At 40.3% G+C, this 18,007-nt stretch overlaps 1 protein-coding gene across 7 annotated transcripts in view; it reads left to right on the top strand.

The window, feature by feature from the left end:
* The window catches only part of DIP2C (disco interacting protein 2 homolog C), a 288,797-nt gene extending 271,001 nt beyond the window's left edge, over positions 1–17,796 (top strand). For all 7 annotated transcript variants that reach the window (XM_048952277.1, XM_048952275.1, XM_048952276.1 and 4 more), the window contains 5 exons: positions 7,379–7,436; positions 8,476–8,550; positions 9,738–9,912; positions 11,058–11,181; positions 15,180–17,796. In XM_048952277.1, coding sequence (XP_048808234.1) covers positions 7,379–7,436; positions 8,476–8,550; positions 9,738–9,912; positions 11,058–11,181; positions 15,180–15,432 — 685 coding nt within the window. In that variant the 3' untranslated portion in view covers positions 15,433–17,796. The remainder of the gene's footprint in view (positions 1–7,378; positions 7,437–8,475; positions 8,551–9,737; positions 9,913–11,057; positions 11,182–15,179) is intronic.
* The last annotated feature ends 211 nt before the right edge of the window (positions 17,797–18,007 follow it).

Raw genomic sequence — 18,007 nt, 5'->3', positions numbered from 1 at the left:
AGAGAACATGAATATTGCATCCGGGAAGCTAAAATTCCATCATTTGTTAATAACAAATAGGGTAATTCTGTACCTGAAAAATTATTTCAGGTTTCAAATTCATTACAATGAAAGTTTTCCCTAGGCGTGGAGTCTCTTTTTCCTCAATTAGAACAGGGAACATAAGGGATCATGAAATAGAAAAAGCATGTTATATAAAACAAAGTGATCAGCTCACAACAGAGGTTATGAAAAGTGCTGTAAAAACAATTAGTAATAAACAGTGAGTCCTGGGAGGTTTGTAATCTAAATAGAAAGCTGAAGGCTGAAAGCAACACTACACCTGGTTTTGCAGATACAAACCTGAAGCTCAGAGAAGAGAGATGCTGTTTCTGATAGGACATGTGTACAATCAATGAATATACAGATGGTATAGTATATCCAGGATTTTGTCTGATGTAATTATGATACTATAGAGTAAGGAAAAGAGAACACTCACCCTATCCTGGTCTTGCATAATAAACTCCAGTGAAGTAGATCTCCAGAAGAGAGCCTTCGCACTGGCAGTCAGCTCTTAAATGGGTCTAGGAGGGGTGCAGCCTGGCTCCACCCTTTCCTGCAGAACAGGTGAATTGCCTTCACCTGTGCTCCCTCATTGCTTGCCTCAGGTGATTAATCTGGCCAGGGGCCAGACTGAGTTCTCTGGAGTCCCAGACCACTTGAAGTAGTTGTGTATTAGACTTTACAGTTTAACAAATTGAATGTGATGAATGTGATGCACATATAATGAAAGCTGAACATTGTGCAGTGGTTTAAGGAGGAAAACAGAAAAAAAAAAGAGATTTATTTTTACATTTGCCCATAACTATTTATGATAAAACTACTTCATTAATTCTCTGAAGCTTTGAATATCCATTTCTTGAACCTGATTTCCTGCCTCATTTTCATTCCTTTGCAACTTTCTGCATTGTCTTAAACCCTTGTATAACCTCTTCTGCTCCTTTATCCAAACATCTGCAGGATAGGAAGCTGTTTCCCTTTGACCTCAGGAAATTTGGGACATGAAATATAACTTAGATTTATAGTGAAGCAAGTCTTTGCATTAAAGGAAGTGATTTAGTGCTAATTCTTTAACTGAACTTATTGGTAATGGATTTAGCAGGATTAAAATATGTCCTAGATGTACAGTAGATGTCATGGTTGTTCATTTTGTTGGCTAAAGTTTGTTTCAATCCAAAAATGCCCTTTTTCAGTCTCAGTTGTCTTTATCCATTATCTAAATTTCTCATACGATGAGAAGAAAACTGTTTTGAAGAAACCAGGATGGTGTACAGAAAGTCTTCTTCATTATCTAGATTTTCCCTTCAGCCAAAGTGCTCAGGTGTGCCATTTTCTGGCAGTTTCAACTGGGAACTTCATGTTGAAGCTTATCATAGAATTATAGAATCATAGGGATTGGAAAGAACCTCTGGGGATCATCAACTTCAGCTCCCCCACTAAAAACAGATTCCCTATAGTAGCTTGAGCAGGAAAGCATCAAATGATCTCGTTGATCCATATTTCCATTTTAGAGAACAGAGAGCTCATTGGCTTGTAAATTCCAGAATAGTTTATGTGCAGTTTATTGTTTGAGTAAAGAGAGTCCTGAAAGTGTTGAAGGGTTTTTTCAGTAGTGGTGTATGTCTGAGAAATGTTGCTGATGGCAGTGGCTGATGGCATTTGAGAGTTCCTGGCTGTTTCAGTCATAACTGGGAAGTCACTGGTTTATAGAATATAGATACACAGAGGTACGGGTCTCAGACATTAAGTGCCTTTAAACTAGATTTTGGTTAACATTTCCAATGAAATAAATGTGGGGTTTTTTTCACCAGAAAAGATGTTTTTGTTGAAGTTGAAAGAGTCAATTTTGACAGATCTTTACAGCTTAAGAAACAAGATTAAATGGTCAAAGCGCCCTGCTTTAACTTTTGAATTTTTGCTCTTGATGGTGTTTAAAACATTTTTAGTTTGGAGAGTTAATGAAGCTACAGTTAAAAAAAAAAATTAGATAGAATCTCTTTGTCTGACCTGCAGCGTTTTTTTCTGTCTACATGTTCATTTTTCACCTCTTTGTTCCAGCTTAATACGCAACAATTTTCAAAACATGTTTCTTACATGATAAGAAAATATCCACTTTTTCCCCCCAAGCTCAACTTGTAATGTAAGATGATGATCAGCAAGAAATAATAAGTCTGAAATGATACCAAGGTTTCCCATCATATCTTCTTGCCGCAGAAGGGTTTTGGCTAAGGGGAGGATTTGGGGATATATATTGATGTTTTTGTATTTTCAGTGTATTTTCAGTATATGGTAGGCTGTACTTAAATCATACTGTATCTGATTTCCTTTAGCTTTTGTTGCTGAAGTTTTTCAAATGTGAAAAATCAGCTGCTGAAAAACGTACCATCCTAACAGAAGAACTCAGAATTAAGAAATGAAAAGGGTGGACTTCCGTGCTGGTGTGACTGCAAAGTTCCAGACAGGAGGAAGAATGATAAGAAAGGGTTGGTAGGGTAGACAGGGAATGAGAGCTTGATGTTGGAAAATGCTTTGGTGCACAGCCTGGCTGACAGCAGAGGATGCTTGGCACACTGACACGGGGGTGGGGGAGAGGTATGAGGCTCAGCTTGTGGGAGTGACTGTAAAGGAAAGATAAAAGTTCAAGGGGTGGGATTTTGCCATGTGTTAGGGTAGAGCCAAAGTCTTTACCTGTTCAGCAAGAAAAGGGGAAACATTTGTTTAATTTTACACAGGGAACTACTCAGAAATAATAAGAGGAAGCTAAGAAAAATTCCTGCCAAACAGGACAGTAAAAAGACCATGAAGTACATTCAGTTGAGAAATTAATTCTGAAGGGAAGTAGGAGAAGCCCCATCATTTGAAATGCTGTAACAGGAATAGACGAAGCACTCAAAGAGCACTGCGGGGAGTAGCCATTTTTGGCAGGGAGCGGGACTGGAATGACCTAATAGCTTCTTTCCATCTCTATTAGAATCAAAGAGCCTGAAGTCTTTCCCAGTGCAACAACACAGCTGTGTTTAAAGGTTTTCCCAATTTTGGCATCATAACACTGGTTACTACCACCTTGCACGTTCCAGGCCCTTCAGATTCCCCAGACCTTACTTAATTGCTCTGCTGACAGATTCCTTGATTTGTGAGAGTACCAGCTAACTGTGGAATATATTTGGAGTTTTTGTCACCAGATAGAAAAAGGAACCTCAGCGTAATCTGCAACTCCATGTGAACAGTTGGGCAGAAAGGCACTGTTCCTGTATTTCAGTATCCCCTGCACTGCTCAGTACAATGCCGGTTAGCTGTAGGTTGCCAGCTTTCATTCTGAAGTCAGACTTCAGTTCTGCTTTTCTGTCATAAGAGTTTGATTTGAAGGAGATAAAATCCATCCATCCAATGTATTAAATAGTAATGAGAAAAATAACTTAAGCCCTTACTGTTGTTTTGACTACATTTTCAATTAAATCCCGTTAGGCAGGCTTTGAAATGTAAGCAGATTTCTCAACTGCAGAGCACCAGTTCAAAATCTTTTCTTAAGAAAAAAAGACTGATTCTTTGGAGCCAAAGAAGAAAATGTTAAAAATCATACTCTCCCATGCCCTGCTGTATAAATACTGCAGGTTCCTTGCACATCATCTTTGCTAATAGCAATGTAACAGTACAAGCATTCTTAAGCATCTTCTGCTTCTCCTCCCCAGTGAGATGTTTTGGTTGGAGAGAAGCTCCGTGTTTTCCCTGCGTTCGGTCACTCATTTCTGTTTTCCCTCTCAGCTTGGCTGCAAACCGCCAGAAGGTGCAAATATAGCTTTCACACCCAAGGGCAACACTTTGATCCCACCCACTTGATTTCCAGGCTCTTTGCCCAGCCTGGCACTGCTGCCATACTCTGCTCTGCCCTTCCCAGTGTGACTTGAAGGCAACAGAAGGCAGCAGGAGGGCTCTGGGTTCACTTTGTAGGAGACCTTTTGTGCCCCCCAACGAAGGAATAGTGGAGTGCTGCATAGAAACGTGACTTGCCCTTCCTGCAGCTCTGATGCCTGGGAGCATGTTGTGATTATTTGTGAAATTCCTACTTAGAGAAGCACAGTCAGAAGGAGCTATGAGTCCCCTGGCCAGCATCAGCAGTGTGACTCGGGTGGAATTTCTCAGCATTTATCACAGGTGTAATGCTCTCTGGGCTCTGCCCGCTGCTGCCAGCACACACCTGGGGCTGTAAGGAATGGAAGGTGCACGAGGTCTCAGACATGTCTGCTGCCTGTCAGTGAAAAATGGAAATCTCCTGGGGGAGCAGCAGGAACAATTGAATTATTTTCTGATGAGACAGAGTAAAACTCATTTAAAAGTTATTGCATAATGTCCATAATTTATTCGCAGTGCTAGTCCCTGTAGAGTTAGTAAGACTATTATGCACTTAAAATTAAGTATGCACATAGGAGATGGTAACATCAGAATCCAATGTTGCACTTCTGTTTTCCTTTTTAATCTCTCTATGGCAAAATATCTTGTTATTTCAGAGATGGTAGAGGTTTAATGGCATGTTCCCACATGCATTGTGAGCTTAGCCAAAAGTTTTTAACAAGGAGTCTCAGTTTCTGAGCACTAACAGGGCCCGAGCAGAAAACCTCCCCTAAATGCAGAGTTGCTATGTGTAGTGCACTGCTGTGATATTTCTGTGGGGATGTGAGGAGGAAAGCACGTTGTGGGGGAGTTTTAACAGAATGGGAAACTGAGAAATTGCACCTTCTGGATCTTCGTGTGCTAAAATTCAGAGGAGATTAAAGGAAATAAATGGAGAAGGGAGCTAGAAGAATGTGCTAGTACTAACAGCAAGGAGGGAGGCACAGCTGCTGAAAGGACGGGAGAAGGAGCTGGTCAGAATTATGGATGTTGATTCATTTCCAGCAGTCACTTCAGTGACTATTTAAGATATAGCTTTATTTTATATGATTTCTGAGCTTTACTATGTGCAGTTCCCACGAGGCATGGAATTCAGCAGCATTGCTGAGGCATGTTTTGAAGCAGAAAGGGAGCAAAGAGCAGTGGAATCTTCGCAGAATTGAACAGCTCTGACATATACTTTTCCTGCCCCAGAGTGATTTTGTGTTAAAACTGAATTATTTTTATACCAATCTCAAATTCAAATAAAGTGTTTGCTGCCTTTTTTCACACCATCTTTCTCACGTCTGTACATGGCTGGAGTTTTTTTAAAATAGTCTATTTTTAAAAATCAAACCTACTTGACAAATGTTGGTAAATAATTGAAGAAGTCTCTGCTAGAGGAGATCCCATGGGTGAGATGATGACCAGTTCTCCTGAGAGCAGCTACCTGTTAGCAAGTGTGCATCGAAAATCAGAGATGTCAGCTAAGAGCTCACTGTAAGGCATTTTCTATTTCTGAACTTCTACAGATTTTACAGAACAGAGTTATATATAAAAAGGCAGAGATAGAGGCATTAATTAACAACTGCTTCTTGCAACATTTGGTTTTTTTTCTCGACGTGCACAGAGTTATTTTTAAACCACTTGCTGCATACTCCAAAATACGTCTGCTTTGACTTGTTGGAGCGGCCATTCAGGAGGGGCATATGTAGATGTGTCTGTTATGGGGCAGCGTGATTTTAGGCATACATGTACACCTTACAGTGAAGCTCCTGAGGTTCTGCTGCCCCACATCTATATCTCTGGTGGGACAGCTGGATACTGCAGCTTCAGTGCTTTTGTTGTGGTGCTGGCGGTGGCCTTGCTGCTTTTCAGCTGTCATGGGCAACATGCGTACGTGTGCACATGCATGCCTGTAACACTCCATAGGTGGAAGAGGGCAATAAAGTAAAATTGGAAAAGAGCTCTGAAATTGCTGGGAACTTGGGATGTATTTCTTGCTGTTAGTGTGAGAAGCTGTTCACACTGCTGTGCTGTGCCTCAGGGCTCGGCCCTGCCCCATCCATCAAGGCTGAGAGACTCCCCAGCACTGCAGATGAATCTCTATTCACTGTTCCTGCCTTGACCTCGACAGTCCCAGCTTTTATGGATAACTTCTAGAGCAAAGAAATAGTACAAAAAGAAGAGAAAATCTTTTTCCATCTTCTTTTATGTGTAGGGGCTTGAAATTGCCAAAGCTTTGCTCTTCCCCAAGGGACCTTTAGCAGAGTTCTCTCTGTGTCTCATCCCTCCCTCCCCAGACTGAGCTCTGCAGTGCCTCACATATAAAAAGGTATCAGAACAGCGCAGAAAAGATCTCTCACGACAGCTCTTAACTGACTGCAGTTTTGTGATCACTTCAACTGGATCCAGTTCTCTACACACCTCGCTATGCCTTCCTGTGCCCTCTCTTGTATCAACATTTCTTTTACGAGATTATTTTTTTATATATCTCAGGGATTTTTTCTTTATAATGTGGCATTTGGTGGAAAGAGAGGGGTAAGAACTGCTTGCTTGGTGGAAGAAGAGATTTAGATCAGCTCTGTGGGATATGAAAATTTGGGAGAGTGGGAAGTTTTTCATGATTCTGCTATGGCTTTTAAGGTATCTCACTTGGGATACAGAAATGCCTATTTGTTACCAGAAATCTCTTCCCCGTCTACTGGCTGAGCTGATAGACCATTTTAGGACTTCACAGTCTCTTTCCAATGTTAGATGAGCAATCTCCTTCCAGACCATCATGCTTCTCCAGGAGAGCTGCCATAGCTTTTCCTTCAGTGGGAAAATGAGTTATCTAAGAAGGGAAGAGAGCAGACCAGAGTGTCACAGTCAGTAAGGGTCTGACCTCAACAGTAATAGCATTTTTTCATTTAAGGGTTTTTTTTGTTGTTGTTACTAAAATGTTTATCAAACATTGTCCATCGAAAATGATCAAAAGATTGCTAAGGCAGATTTCAGTCCAAGTTGTGGTTATGAGCTCTTTAGGGATGACTTTGGTTTCAACCATTACCCACTCATGGAATGTGGTTGCTCACTCAGCTCACATGCTTTTGTTTCTGTGCCCTGACATTTATGATGTTCTTGTGGAAAATCAATGCTTTAGATCCCTTTTGTTGGGAATAATTTTGTGCTTGGAATTCCATTTACAAAAGTCTATCAAAATAAATATAAGGCACCAATTACATTGGAAGAATTTAGTGTTTAAGAAAATGTTTGTAGCCATCTTTTTTTCATTACTTTCCAAGCTGTAAGTTTTGCCAAAAATTAAATGTTGGGCCTCAGGATGTTTTAGAGGATATAAGCTCCATCTGTTCCAAAAATAGCATTAATCTCTGTGACCATCAGCCGTTCCCTTTAGAAATAAATATCAGTGGAAAGCAAATAAACGCAACCATCTACTATCTGTATTATTTTCACGTGTATTTTACAGAGTTCGTTTAGTAGAAAGAGGATCTCCGCATAGTCTGCCCCTCATGGAGTCAGGAAAAGTAAGTACTGAGAGAAGATTCAAACATCTCCTTTATAGTAAATGATTTCAGTGCATTTCCATGTCTGTTCATTTTTCAAGCAAACGCAGCGCTCCAGAAGGCTTTATCAGCTGTGCAGCCAAAGGCCTTTCTTTGCTGCTGGAGTGCCAGCGGCAGGGCCTGCTTCATTGCTCAGAAGCTGCATCTCATCCTACAGATGTGGCACACGTGTGCCTTTAGCGAAGTCTCAGTGTCGACGCTTTACCTGTAGGCTTCTGTCCATCGGTAGAGGGGTGCAGCACCCCAGTGGAGACAGGCCAGGGGGCCCAGCAGACACTGGTGCCATGCTCAGCTCTGTGTAGGACACAGCGCCCAGCCACGTGCCAGTGGCTGAGGTGTGCTGCCAAGCGTGCCCTGCCTATGTGAGGCGGAGGGGACGGAGCCGCTCAGCCACTGAGGCAGCCCGCTCACAGGCTGCCCTTGGCTCTCTCTGTGCTCATCTAAAGCAGTCTGATTATATCTTTGCAAACGTTCATTTCAGAGGATGCTCCCTGTGCTATTTTAGGTTTTAGCATCTGCCCACCTCTGCAGTGTTTGAATGCCAGCCTGTTACATGGAGTCACTGGCAAGGGTCTTGTTCTTAAGAGACTATGTGCTGCCTACAGGGCTTCCTCTTTGCTTCAAAGCAAGCTTTTGTGTGAATAGGGTGGGTTTTTTCCATTCTGTTATGTACTGTCAAAGAGATTTGGGGCTGTTTGATATGATTTTTGGAGTTTTTGGTGGGTTTTTTTTGCTGTTCATTTTGTAGATCAATATTTGACTTTTGACAAGTTTTTATTGATGGAGCAGCTTTCACAAAGATAAGAGGTTTTACTTTAACATTTCCCAAATATCTAGATTTGTTACATCAATTGACTATTTCAATTTTTTATTCAGTATGTCTACTTCAGCTTCTTAAGGATGCCTTCAGATTTACTGTGAAGGCATTTTTGGGGAAGAATATTCAGCTTATGATTGCGTAAGTACCTCCTTTCTCATTCTTCATGTGTTCTTTCAATAGATCCTGCCTGGAGTACGTATCATTATTGCTAATCCAGAAACTAAGGGGCCCTTAGGAGATTCTCATCTTGGTGAGGTGAGTCATGAAAACTTCACCTTTGCGTACTTGGAACTGAATCTCAGGGGAAAAGCTATCAAAATATTTGCCAGTGGTTTCCTATCATGCATCTTATTAAATGCTAGGTTAAAAAAACTTAAATGATGCAGACCTCGATTGTGTATGAAGTGCGTGGTGTGATATTTGTATCTTTATTAAAAATGTTATTGGCATACTTGATAAATGCTAATAATAGCTCAAGTCTATGAAATAATTTGAAAACAATCTGCTTTCTCTAATTACATTTTCTACTTGATGCTTGAGTAATTCCAATGAAAACTTTAATGAAAAAAATAAGTGTATTGATTAGTCTAATTTCAGCTAGAGGGGTTTCAGTGTTTTCCTCTTTATAGTCATTGTGCTTCAGTGCACTGAAGCACTCTCATTAGCTGAGTTGAGCAAGGCTATGTGTTTTTCTGATTTATTTTTAAGTTTCTAGAGAGAGAAAAAACTTAAAATGTTATTTTCAAAGAGCAATTAAAGGATCTAATTAACAAAATGAGGGATTTGCGTAGTCATAATTAAGATTGCAATCTGATTTGTGAGATTCATTTTTAAGATTTCATCACTATGAAAGTGTGAATATTCCATGATGTCTTGAGTTAGCTGAAATGAACCCTTTTCCACATGTGAAGGTCCCTGGCCTCTCCCTCTAAAATAATGCAAATTCCATTTCAAATGTTGTAGCCTTTCCCACTACGCCGGTGCTGTGGGAGGTATCTGTCTGTTTTGTGTTCACTGACAATGTCCAGCTGGATCAAATACACTGAACCAGGCCCAGGGGGCTATGGAAGAGCAGTATGTCTACAGCAGCATCTGAGAATTGCCACAGCCCAGGCAGAGCTCAGAGCAATGACAGTTGCAGGAGTCTGTGCAAGTCTGAGGCTGACCTGGGGCTGGAAAGCTGCAGGGAGAGCGTCCCCACAACATGACTCCTGCATTCCCATGGACTAGCACAGATTAGCTCTGCGCTTTGACTTCAGCGAGGTCAGATTTGGGTCTTGATTCGTGCATACAAGTGGGTCAGGAACAGTGTTAAAAGGCATTATTTATGGTTACATGTATTATCTAGCTATGACTGAAAATATTTGCATTAAGAATTTTCAATAATGCTTCATTCTGGAAAGCTGCTTTAATTAATACCAGTATAATTGCTTTTAACTTAGATATGGGTTCACAGCACTCACAATGCCAGTGGGTACTTTACCATATATGGAGATGAATCTTTGCAATCAGATCATTTTAATTCAAGACTCAGCTTTGGAGACACACAAACTATTTGGGCTCGGACTGGCTATCTGGGGTTCCTGCGAAGAACAGAGCTTACAGATGCAAATGGAGGTAAGGGGTTTCTCCTTGTCTGCCATGGGTCTGTGCGTATCATTTTGATTATGTTGGTTGTGTCTCCTGGCCTGTGTTATCTAGCTGGTTCTGTCAGTGAAGCTACTAGAACTGCAAAAAAAAAACATGTTAAGACAATCCAAAAATAAAACAAAGACCACGATTACGCAGTTTGATAATGACAGGAGAATGGCTTTAAACTAGAAAAGGGAAAATTAGGTTAGACGTTAGGAAGAAGTTCTCTGCTCAGAGGGTGGTAAAGCAGTGGAACAGGTTGCCCAGAGGAATGCTTCATCCTTTGAGGTAATTCAAGGCCGGACTGGACTGGACCCTGGGCAACCTGATCTGATGGGTAGCAACAAGCCCATGATGGAACTGGATGATCTTTAAGATCCCTTTCAGCCCAAGCCATTCTATGATTCTATGATTTGTGATTACCACCATACAACTCTCTGAGTTGTTATGAAAAGAACCAGTTATCTGCTTTTAAGACTATTAGCAAACATAATTTCCTTTAAGGATGATGTGCAAGCGTTTATTATCAGCCTGATATCTTTTAAAAAGCCTAATTTCAGCCTCATTTATTTCTTTAGTCAATAAAAATTCATATTACAAGAGGATTACTCTTCAGAACTTGTATTTGTCTTAATGAGATATTTGCTATCTAACATGCTGCACATATTTCTAATTGATGAAGACTAGTGTAGTACAACATAAGGCATCAGTACTGACCTTCTCAAGGCTGCTGGAACAACATTCCATAATGTTAGGGTCAAGTCTTTGAAAACAAAGAGAGAAAAACAAGGAGTCTGTTGTCTGTTCAGAAATTTGCCTTGAAAAAATTTTTTTTGTTTTTTTTTTTTTTGTTACATCCACCTTAAGGACAAAGGAAATTGTCCCACTGTTCTTGGGTAAAGACATATCTTTGTCTTCTTCAGATGTGAATAGTGGTTCTGCATTCCTTTCTTCTGCCTTCTGCTACATTTCAGTGATGAAGAATGCTTATTAGTTTGAAAATCAGTTGGAGGGATCAGAAATTCAAGGATAATTTCTGCTATATATATTTTCCTTGTTTATTAATGTGATTGGTTTTGTGATTTGATGCTCTGGAGAGCAGTCATTAATTCTTTTTCCCTTACAACCAGAACGCCACGATGCACTTTATGTTGTGGGTGCATTAGATGAAGCCATGGAGTTACGAGGGATGAGATATCATCCAATCGATATTGAGACCTCTGTAATTAGAGCACACAAGAGCATCACTGAATGGTAAGGGTTATGTAACGCTATGGCTCTTACATAAAGCTGGAATATCTATATTATCTGGGGTTTTTCTTGGATGTTGCAATTGGTCCAGGAAATGATCGGTCGGGACGGTCGCAGGATTTATTACCGGTGGTAAATATGCCTTTAGGATGAGACTTTTCATGAACAAATGTAATCAGGAAGGATTGTTTTCCGTTAAGATCATTCGATGCATTTCTTTTCTTTGGTGTGTTTTGAAATATGAGTAAAAGATTAAACTTTCAGTTTGAGAGAAGCAAGCAGCTCTCAGGTAGGTCAGTGGATGTTTTCTGCTCTCACCAGGAAAAAAAGCTTGGTGTGAACTCAAGCTTTATGAGTGCTCTTATTAGAAGGAGTAAGCAAGCGGGCATTTAAAATAAATGAACACACTAATAAACGTTATTAGTGAACGCACTGTTACTTTTGAATTGGTCATTAATAAATCAAGCAGTGATCAAATCAAGGTCACAATGGAAATTGAAGCAGTAAATCAATGAGTTAATAATGATGTTGTCTTAATCAATGTATCACATCGTCAAATGCACACAGCAGGTAATGATTTCACTAGGCCGACTTGAGGCCAAATTGCTTTTCATTATTTTTGCATCAGAAGACTGAATCAGGTCGTTGTTTCGGTTTGATCTAACCTCAGCTCAGCCCTTCTTCTTTCAACCAAATCAACAATCTCAGCAGTTAAAGCAAGTCAGCTAGTACAGGATGTGACTCCATTTTTGTTTTCAGGCTATAGGTATGGCCTGAAGCAGTAAAGAAGCATAGCAACCATACTGGTTTCTTCAGTGACAATTAGCCGCCTTTTTCTCAAACATCTGTTATGAAACAGTTAATTGCTTGGTTGACTGTATCTGGGGTTTTACCTGATTGCAGTCTTCCTGCAACATAATCATCACCATGCTGTGCTGTGCTGACAAAAGTAGAGGATTCTGGGTCCTCGCAGAGTAGAGATCAGTACAAACCCACAAAGGATGTCATGAAATGCTCCTTTCAGATGTATTCTTATCAACAGTGGATGGAAAACTATTCAGGGAAACTCTGTTGTAGATGGCCACAAATTCAAAATCTGTGTGTTCCGGTGTACCTGCTGTCAGAAACGTGTCCTCCTGGGGCAGTGAAAGAAGCAGCCATATCATACTGCAGAAGTGATCATTATTGATTTCAGTGGCAAGAAAGGCTTAAGTTGTATTCCTTTTCTCAATACCACTGAAAGCTCTTTGTGAATCCCTTTCCATCCTTCCCTTCTATTACCACGGAAATCTTGAATGGTGTAGGGACAGCTCAGGAATGGTTGGTGTAGGCTGGGAAAATTAAAGAAAGGCTGTTAGATTTCTTCAAGAAGGTAGAAGTACATGCAAATAATTCTTAGACCACAAGCAAAATTTCAGAAAGCATTAGTGATGCTATTACTACCTTCTGCTCAAAGGCAAACTCTGATAGTTGTTAGGTAGCTTTTTCCTCAAGGAGGAGAAATTGGAGGTGAGCTGGATGTTTTTGTGAAGTGGTCCTTCAGAAAAACAGATGTTCAAAGAGAGGAGTTGCCAATATGGAGTTTTCTTTCATAGTCTGACCCTGACCTTGAATTTTCTCACTCAGCTTTTCTTTCAGCTTCTCCTCTTGACTTTGGGGAGCACCCCTTGACAAAATAGTATCCAGTCTTTCTTTGATATATGCTTTTGTTTGGGTTGGGACATGAGCGTTTGGTTTTGTTAGAGACCGCTGTTCTTTCAGTTACAGCGACCCATTAAGAATTGAACTGCATTGATACCTATTGCAAACAAAAGGCACTGGGCAGGCCAGCCAACGAATAATAAAAATAGCCCCAGCTTCAAAGAAGTGTGCTCCTTGCATAGCATGTAACGCTGCTGAGGAAAGCACGGACTGTTGACTGACACACGATCTTGTGTGCAACTTCTGTTACTGAGGATCTGATTGAAAGATCATTTAACGTTATTCTGTTTTCTTAAGAGATTTTAATAGCACAGCCTATGCCTTCGGACCTCCTTTGCCTCAGTGTATAACAAGCACTCAGTCCTTTTCTGTTGCGATGTATAACTGCACCAAGCAGTGTAAATCCATATCAGCTGGTGGAAATGTAAAGGACAATATTTCTTTGTGTCTGCAGCGGTCACCACTGAATTGGAATCATGACAAGAGAAATAAGTTTTAAATTGATACCTTCTTAGGAGTGTCAGTGATCCTTGGAATTAAAAGCAGCTTCATGAAGGTTTTTGGAATTAGTCTTTTGAACTCTAGACAAACTGACTTCTCCATAGCTGTGTTTTAGGGACCTGCTGCTGAATCTTTCCATTAATTGCTTTCCCAAGAAACAAGTAACAGTTGGCTTAAAGCATGGTTTCAACTGCTTTCTAATATTTTAATTAAACCTCCCAAGCTTTTTTTGTTAAAACATATGTAATATTAACTCAGATGCTTGTGTAGCTTACTAGAGCTTGTGTGAAAGCATAGTTACAAATTAAAATTCATTTAATAGCACCACTGAGTCAAAAGCAACCTTACTTTGAATGCCCATTAGTTTTCCAGATCAATAAGCACATAGGTAAAAATTCAATCAAACTGTACTTTAGCAGGATCTGAAAATGAAATATGTATTTTTAATAAATATTCTAAACCTAAAATCTATTCTTCTAAGTGTCAACTTAGAACACGTTTTCGTAGCTAACTTTCGGGCAAAGTAAGATGTGTTTCCAACATACAAGGATATTCAGAATTTTAATAGACCAAAACAGTGCACTTCTTCAGACTGACTTCAGTCAAGGATTGACCTTAGCATAAGTAGCTCTCTTGAATTTACCTTAGATACAGAATATATTCTTAATTTCAGGTGCTTACACTCAAGACAGTTCTGGAAAATTATCCTCTGATTTTTTAAGGTAAAGGAGGATAGAGCACAGAATTTGTTATTTGAGTTAAAGTGTAAATTCTAATTATTTTTGCTACAGAAAAAGGTAGAGCAAGAAATAGCCACTGTTGATATCTTAAACATGTGCCTGAATAAGACTGCACTTCGTGGATCCTCAGTCCTGCTGACCTCCTGTGAGACTTCAGGTGCTTTGGAGGAATTTGAGAAAAGGGGAAAGGGAAGGAGGGAAGAACACACCAGGCTTTTGTGCCTTCCCTGCCACCATGGTGGAAGGACAAAGCAAAGATGCCCAGTAGCAGAAAACAGAATTTACCTGTTTTACCAGCCAAAATACTGGGGTCATACAAAGTTCTTTCAGTAAAGAAGAGACATTGATGATAATGATATTTCTTCCACCATCTCACCCGTTGATAAGGGTTGTAAAAACTCCTGTCCCTTTAAGCCCACCAGAAATAAAACATGACTGATATAAAGCAGATGGTTTCTGCATAACCCAATTGATCCAGAAGAAGCTGAGCTCTTCTGTACTGAGCTGTGACCGGCCAGGCAGACCGCCAGCCCAGTGCAGAAGGCCCGTCCCACGCTGGCACAGCACCCAGCAAAAGCCCCTTCTTAGGCAAAGTTTATCTTCTCTGCAGAGCCGTTTTCCTTACAGCCTTGTATCCCTGTCTTCTCTCTTAACCTCCTTTGCTCCTCTGGGCTGCGCTTCAGAAAAACCCAGTGAAAACTTGCACCCACACACTGCCTGCCTTGGTGAGCACGGCAGAGCTGCGGCAGCCTGCTGGCTTCAGAGGGGGCTGTGCTCCTTCCTGCTGTCCCCATATGCAGCAGGCGAGGATGAGACTCAGGATTCTGCAAGGTGTAGCCCACATCTTAATGTTGCAGTGATGTCAAAGAGCAAGCTCATCAGACTGGTTTTCTGCCCTGCCTGTAAGCACCTTCTCTCTTGTCGCTTAGGTTCTGTGCTCAGGCCTGAGCATGCAGAAGGAGACATCGCAGCTAAAACAAGCAGTAAATAAGGTGGAAAAAAAACAAAATAATAAAACAAAACAAAAAACCCCTAATACTTCTTTTTCTTTGATTCCAGTGCGGTGTTTACCTGGACAAATTTATTGGTCGTTGTAGTTGAGCTGGATGGATCGGAGCAAGAAGCTTTGGACCTGGTTCCTTTGGTCACCAACGTGGTCCTGGAGGAGCACTACCTGATTGTAGGGGTGGTGGTGGTGGTGGACATTGGTGTAATTCCTATCAACTCCCGTGGAGAGAAACAACGTATGCACCTACGAGATGGATTTTTGGCAGACCAGCTAGATCCCATCTATGTGGCCTACAACATGTAGTCTTGTACCTTAAAGCTTCCATGGACTTTACTATAGATGTATAAAATTTTTTGGTGTCCACTAAAAAAAAAAAGTGCAGATAAGATGCTGACACTCATCAGAATGAAACTGTTTCTATTATGACTTTTCAAAGCAGTCACGATTGGCAGGAAATGAAATGTGAAATTTTTTCTTTACCACTAAATTTTAGAAAAGAAGGACTCTGGGGTAAGGCCCTTCGGTTTGGTGGAAAAGCCCATTGAAAACCCTTTCTTTTTTTTTTTTTTTTTGCTTATTGGACAATACTGCTTTCTGAGTAAATGTGGCTTTGTGTTTGACATTAAGTAAGCTGAAGTAGATTTTTTTTTTTCATTCTGCCCTCCGAATGGATTCTTTTAAACCAATTTGCAGACTAATACAAAGAGTCGTTTTCTTCATTTGCTTTAATGTGTCATAAAAAGCTGATGAACACAGACCTGTTGCTAACTTAAGCCATTTTAGGTCCCACATCTTAGGAAACTATGTAGTGGTACGAGGAGAATACCCAAAGCAGCACCTTTCCATTAGAAATCTAGCAGCTTTCTGGCAGAGGTGCCGAAAGCACGAAGGCCGAAGCGCCTTGGCAGTTAGCGTTAGAGTGGAAGAAATTTATAAATAAGGTGTATTTCGGCGGCGAACTTGCAAATATCTTTGTACTAAACGAAAAAGATAAAATAAGTTAACTACTTCTTCTGTAATTATGTACAAAACGTTTAATTTATTTTGATCTCTTTAGAAGTATAAAAGAGAAAAAACATTCAAGAATATTAAACTCTTGAAATGTTTGCTAATATAAAAACAAAGTGTTGTATTATCTTGAGTGGATAGTATCACATCAAATATATATATATGAAATATAAATTCACTAATGACAAAAAGATTTTAAAGTTTAAAATGCAGTACTTGTCACTTGCATGGTGTCTCCCACTGTAGATAATCAAATGTTACTCACAAATTTTTTGAACAAAGCAATCCTGGATTGCTAGAGTATCCCTGTCTAAAAGAATCCTCTAGATACCAGCAAGTGGAATTATTGCTGCCTTTGAGGCAGTGAATGAATTTAAAACTAAAAATGCACTACAAGAATTTTTTTTTCTTTGCCATGGAGGCAACAATAAATATTCGTGCTGGCATGTGCATACACTTGTTAGACTTAGAAAAGGCAGGTTGAGGAGTAGCACTGTTGTCTAGCTGCAGAACTTTGTTGCACAATTTTTTCATTGTTTTAGTTGGTGTTTTTATTGCTATAATGAAACGTTTTGGGGTTATTTGCACAGTTATCAGTTTGCCTCTCAGCTAGGACACATAGCTCAGTGGCCAAGGCATCCAGTTTACATTTACATAAAATGATTGTTTCAATGGTCTTTAATTTATTCCTAACGGAGAGGAGCGTACAGTCACTACAGCCAAGCCAACACGAATCGTGCATCTGCTAACTAGTCCCTAAGCCAATTAAAACATCAGAGGAACCGAACTGCCTGTTCAAAGAGCGGAGTGCCGGGGTCTCTGACCTGAGGTCATCCATCAGTGGGCGAAGAGTAGGAAAACATGCATCACAGCTGCCTTCATTTTACTACCTTTGGATAAAGGAGAGGTTTGATTGCCCAGTTCTGTTGTCTTCCCTGCACTCCACAGCCCTTTTTTAAAAACTTTCCCGTTCCTTCATGTGGTTGTACCTGAATTGACCTGTTTGTGATCGAGAGTGGGATTTACCAGCTGCAGTCCAAGAGTGCTTTTCTCATTGTCCAAAATGACGTCCGTGTGCTGGCTCTCATTACCGGATATGCATGACTAAGATTGTTGCAGGGCAAATGTCACCACGTTTCTGTCACCTCTGAGGGGCGTACGTACTTGGTCTGCCTCTGCAGAACGCTGGACAAGAGATGGACCCTGCTAACAATAGTTTTGTTTGGCTTCTGAGTCTCAGTGCTGGGTGTTTGAAATCTCGTTAAAAGGTAGGGACGTTTCGGTCTGCATGTACAGTACAGAGCATCTTACCATGTCTGACTTGTTTTATTTCAGACCATCTATTCAGACACCATTGTCTGTGAATGGCTCTATTCATGCTCTGAAGACCCATCCTCTATTTTGCCAAATTCATTTTCTGCTCCCTTTAAAAAGAATAAAGTCTGTTCCTAATGGCAAGTCGCCGTAAGGTTTCAGACGAGATGTCGATTGACTACAGACATAATTGCAGTGTGCAAACTAACTTGTGAAGTCCTGCTACCGCTGATCTCAGTACTGCAAAACAAATTTAGCTGTCATTTAAGGCATCACTTTAACCCTCACAAAGTCAACTTTGCATTAGTAGAGAAAAAAAAAAAAGAACTGCAATGCAGTTGTGAAGCGCAGTTAATAACAGCTCTCTTCTGCAACCTGTCATCTGTGGTTGTTAAATTCTGAGTACAGAGAAATGAGAAACCGAGTTTCTGGTTTTGTTGTGCAAGCAAAAGGCAGGAAACATTTAAGCACCATCAGACCGAGCAATAAAGAAGGATTGTTCTGTATTAGAAATTGTACTGTAGATAAACCATTCATGAGAATGTATAAAATGTTT

This window comes from Lagopus muta, chromosome 7 (assembly GCF_023343835.1).
Source record: "Lagopus muta isolate bLagMut1 chromosome 7, bLagMut1 primary, whole genome shotgun sequence".
Taxonomy (NCBI): Eukaryota; Metazoa; Chordata; class Aves; order Galliformes; family Phasianidae; genus Lagopus; species Lagopus muta.
This window is presented reverse-complemented; position numbering and strand designations above follow the sequence as displayed.